This window comes from Asparagus officinalis, chromosome 7, assembly GCF_001876935.1.
Source record: "Asparagus officinalis chromosome 7, Aspof.V1, whole genome shotgun sequence".
NCBI lineage: Eukaryota > Viridiplantae > Streptophyta > Magnoliopsida > Asparagales > Asparagaceae > Asparagus > Asparagus officinalis.
The window spans coordinates 49,813,117-49,818,082 of record NC_033800.1 but is presented as its reverse complement, the minus strand read 5'-3'; the positions used below and the strand labels follow the sequence as shown (position 1 = coordinate 49,818,082).

Below are 4,966 nucleotides of genomic sequence, written 5' to 3'. Positions count from 1 at the left end.
TTTTGGGTTTGTCACAAAATCCCTGTGACCTTTGGGCTTTTCCCAATAAAACACCTGACTGTGTTATGGTGTAATTTTATAGGGGTATTTTGTCTTTTTACAACAACGTTTAACACCGTCAGGGGTTTATTTGAAAAGGCCCAAAGTGCTGGGTGTTTAATGAGATAAAAATGTTCAGGAGGGTTACATGCAAATCCGAACAAAGTTCAGCAAATTTGTGAAATCAACCAATTTATGTATTATAACAATCTAAACATGTAAGTTAGCATGTTCTTATCACTGAATAACTCCTAAAAGTTCAAAAAAAGACTGATTAGCCCCCCTTAAAAAGTTCCTTTCTTGAGCAAATTTTCAGAAGTCAAGTTGAAGATCGCCTGGATAATCCTTAGTTAGAATGAGCTGACCTGATGAGAATGAAAGCATCCCCAGCAGCAAGTTTCTTTGAGTTCACAAATGTACTCCAGCCAGTTGTAATCAAGTGCCTTTTTGGTTGGCCTAATTAGCAAAAACAGCAAACGTTGGATAAAAAGCTGAAAATAGAAGAAACAAATAGCATGCATGCAAATAAATGAATCATTTCACTGCCAGAAACAAACAGCATCAGCCTTTCGTCTAATTCTTTCATCTGCACAAAACCCTTAATCAGAATGTGTAATGGCAAGGGCTCTTTCGTGAACATGAACAAAGATATCTTCTCTTTTTCACTGGATGATTTATATAATGCTAAAAAGGGGAATTTCAAGATAAGTTGGCTTAACTACTCGCATTGTCCCCAGAAAAATGTAGAAATAGAACAGGATTAGTGGGTAACAGTTTTCAGTGAAAAACAAACAAATAACATCTATATTTCAGCAAATGAGTTATATAATGCTAAGGAGAAGCTGCAATAAAATTAGTTCTCATTCGGCAGACCATCCATTGGAGGATCTACAGGGTAGAGGATATAATTCCCTCTACACATTAATTGGATGATTGCAAAGCAGATGTCATGACCATAAAATATATATAATTTATTAGTGAAATCAAGAATGCTTGTTTGGAGTTCATACAAAAGGAAATACTTTGGTTTCTCAAAACAGTGAACTAAAATGGAAACCATGATGAAAATGGTGATCATGATGACTAGCAATATCATGTACTTCGACTTAGCAGTAAGCTATAATTGCGACCATGATGTGCTAACAGTAAAACAAACTTCAACTTAGCAACAAATTTATGCAGTTAAATAAGGCATCATTTTCTTTTACTTTTGGCTTTCCTCTAATATGATAACAACAAGTTCCACTTATTCAGATAGAACACATTAACATGCAAACTCTACAATGTCCTAATGCCAACAGAAAAATGGATGTCAAGTAATGAAATACTACGATAAATATGAAATTAATACCTCCTTTTTGTAATACACGTACCGCGATAAATATGACGGAAGCCCCACCTTGTCCCATGGAAATCCTTAGCTACCAACTCTTGTGCCGGGGGGTTCTGAGTCATATCCTTCACAAAAATGCGGATACACTTGCATAATTAGTCACAATCAAATGCATCAGAAAGGTTTTTAACTACATTGAACAAGTGATTTAAAATGTGAAATTCATGATCACTACACATAGCATTCAAGAGTTTTTTTCCATATTAATCCCTTATATATTTCATATTTTGAAATCAGTCCTTCAAATCATTAAAATTGCTATTAGGTCCCTCAATCATTAAGTTATTTTGCATTAATCCTCCGGATCACTGAAATTGCTATTAGCCCTTCCAATTCCCGTCCATTGTTTCAAATTAATTCCCTCTAATTGCCATTTATGCTCTTGACTAGAGTGACTAATTTCAAAATATGATCAATTAAGGGACTAAAATACCAAGAAACCCAAAAAGTCAAACAGAACTATGAGCACAATTAAATCAAATCCCATATTATGAATTCTGTTAACATCCAAAGATTACAAGGAATCGAACCAGCTGAGGAAGGCACTCATCTGCGTGTCGCTTTAAAACCGAGAATCCTCCATGTGTACTAGTATCAGAGGCTGTCAGGATTTTACAAAACGACACTACAGTTTGTTGAGGAGCTGCTGAAACCTGTACTGTTTCCCTCTCAGATGTGCTCTCATCCTGCTGTAAAAGAAACCACCCAATCAAATCCAAAAACTATATGACCCCTTTAATGCGAATTAGACAAAGAAAAAACTTAAGAAGACTAGAATGCAACCTCTGATTGAGGAATCAAAGTCACGTGAGCAACCACTTCATCAGTGTCGCGTTCTGCCTGTACGATGATACCAGAAAACAGCAGCAAATAAATTATTATACATGTCTAATATTGTAAGATACATACACAAACCAAGCAATTCTAGCCAATTAATGTATGCAAAAAAGGAGAATTGACACAGACAGACCTGGAGCTCAACATTTACAACTCTACATAATATCTTAGAAGGCAAATCATAATTGGGAAGTTGCCTATCGCCATCTCTACTTGAATGAGCAGCAATCTACATCAATAAAAAATTTTAACAAGCTCGAGCTACATAATCATACGAACATATCTTTTGCAGTGTTGAATCTGTAGCAACTTAAAGAAAGAAAAACAATAGGGCTAAAATACCTCCTCAATGTGGCCTTGAGGGAAGTAGAAAACTTTATCATCAATACAAGGAATTGATACTAAAGGGCCGGCGCATGCACGCCACAGTGCATTGTAGAGATAATCATTCCCATCTGGTACACAGAAAATTAATTAAATCATATTGATGTTAATTACCGAAGAACAAAGGAAATATTTCTACAAGAGGTTTTTTTCTATAGTATAGACTACCAAAAACTGAAAGAAACACCCAACAACAAAATATAACCTAAAAGTTTCAGGATAATTAACTTGAAAGATAGTAAAATCAAAAGCGTGCACAACACAGAGATTAGATTTCACTTCAGTTAAACAATTACAAGATAATAGACATGTCATTTTCATCCAATTTCATCAATTCCTCAATCTAAGCGTAGAAAACACAAAACCCACAAATGGGTTTTGGCTAAAAGAGAAAGAAACACTAAAATTGATCACATACAACTTAAAATATCAACAAATGGATTTTAACCATCTAAAACAGCAAGATCAAACCATAAACAACACACAAATTATACATGTGGTAAACATTTATTTTCATCCAATCTGATTATTACCTCAAACTACCGGAAAAAAAGAGTAAAACCCAAAATGGGTTTTAGCCAAAAGAGAGAGACTCACCAGAAAAATCAAAACATTACCAAAAATATTAACAAATGCCAACAAAATCAACAACATGAACAGCGAACAAACAGGAAATCTCACATTCATCAAATCAGAGTAAAAATGGTAAAAAATTGAAGGAAACCCACATGCCCATTTAGACCCACAATCTAAATAAACAAATAAAAGAAACCCAAAAGTGCTGATCCCAAAAGGAAATAAAATAATCAAAAACCAACTCTTGAGCTACCAACTCAATCTTAATAAAATAGGAAAAAATTAAAAAAAAATGAATAACAATCTTCACCTTGCTGATTCTCTTCTGCATTGCTTGAGCCCACCATTTCTCTCCCTCTCTCTCTCCTCTCTCTGTCCTCTCTCTCTCCCCCCTCTTATGTTGCTCCTACCAACCCCTCTCCATATAAAACAAAAAAAAAACTTTTGCTGTTGTCTAATATAACAACAAATTAACTTTTGGGTTTCCAAATTTAAAACCCAGGAAAAATAAATGAATACTTTAAAAAAACCAATGCTCTCTCTCTCTCTCTCTCTCTCTCTCTTTATCTCTCCCCCACTTGCAAACTTTTTTTTAATATCCTGATCCCTAAAGCTAGAACCACATTGATCTTCTAGTACTAAAGAAATGTATCAATAAGCTTTCTCTCTCTAGAGCACTCAAAACTTCTCTTTTTTCTATTTTTAGAACTTTTGGGCATGCTTCTCACTCTAGAAACTAAACTCTTTCTCTCTCTAGGCTAGCAATGCTGCAGGTGTTGGTGTATTGGTGCGGCTGCCGACCAGAGCACCGTACAGATGTTTANTAGAGTTTCCCTGTATTAGCACACCAAATCTTTCATACTTAAAATTAGTCATGAAAATCTCGATATTATGAATCAGCCCTTCAAACCTTCAGGAATTTTGAAATTAGTTTCCCAGAGCTACGTATTTTGAATTACTCCCCCAGAACTTGTAAATACTTCGAAATTAGTCTCGCTAATTAGCAGCTAGTGGAAAGGTATTGGGGACTAATATCAAGATTTTGAGACTAATTTCAAAATACTAAAAGATTATTGGGAGTGATTTGAAAATATCAAGATTTTGGGGACTAATTTCAGAATATGAAAGATGTGAAGAGTAATATTAGAAAATCCAATGTTTTAATTAAATAAGTTTGCGGATGGTGGAAAGGTTTGGGATACACATTGAGGATACATTTGGGGACTGGTTTCAAAATATGAAGATGTTGGGGGCTATACGAAAACTTCAAAACTTTAATTAAATGGCTGTTTGCTTGCAAAAAAAAAAAGGAAATCAAGGAATAGGAAACCTATTTCCTTAAAAAAATGTTTTATAGTTGTTTGGTTGGTTAAAAAAAGAAGGAAATTAAATAATAGGAGATGAGATGAGATGAGTTGTCACAATATTATTGGATAATGTGAGTGATTTTTTAAAAAAAGTTGTTTTGAGGTTGTTTGATTGGTTAAAAAAAGAAGGAAATCAAAGAATAGGAAACCTATTTCTTATAATAGGTTTTTCTCTTGTGTTTGGTTCATTCTTAAAAATAGAAGATGAGATGAGATGAGATGAGTTGTCATTATATTATTGGATGATGTGACTCACACTTAAGGAAATCAATTTCCTTGTTTTTTTGGAGGAAATGGGTGGAGATGAAAGTTAAAGGAGATGAGAGGAGTTGTCACCATATTATTGGATGATGTGATTGATTTTTAAATA

The 4,966-nt window shown here is 34.2% G+C and overlaps 1 protein-coding gene across 3 annotated transcripts in view; it reads right to left on the bottom strand.

The window, feature by feature from the left end:
* LOC109848805 (auxin response factor 23-like) overlaps nt 1–4,025 on the bottom strand; it is an 8,726-nt gene extending 4,701 nt beyond the window's left edge. Inside the window, exons 1-7 of one of the 3 annotated variants that reach the window (XM_020418480.1) lie at nt 3,540–4,025; nt 2,612–2,724; nt 2,403–2,498; nt 2,216–2,272; nt 1,963–2,121; nt 1,413–1,497; nt 405–495 (exon numbers count right to left, since the gene is read on the bottom strand). In XM_020418480.1, coding sequence (XP_020274069.1) covers nt 405–495; nt 1,413–1,497; nt 1,963–2,121; nt 2,216–2,272; nt 2,403–2,498; nt 2,612–2,724; nt 3,540–3,576 — 638 coding nt within the window. In that variant the 5' untranslated portion in view covers nt 3,577–4,025. The remainder of the gene's footprint in view (nt 1–404; nt 496–1,412; nt 1,498–1,962; nt 2,122–2,215; nt 2,273–2,402; nt 2,499–2,611; nt 2,725–3,539) is intronic. The other 2 variants (XM_020418481.1, XM_020418482.1) reach the window with 2 other exon arrangements.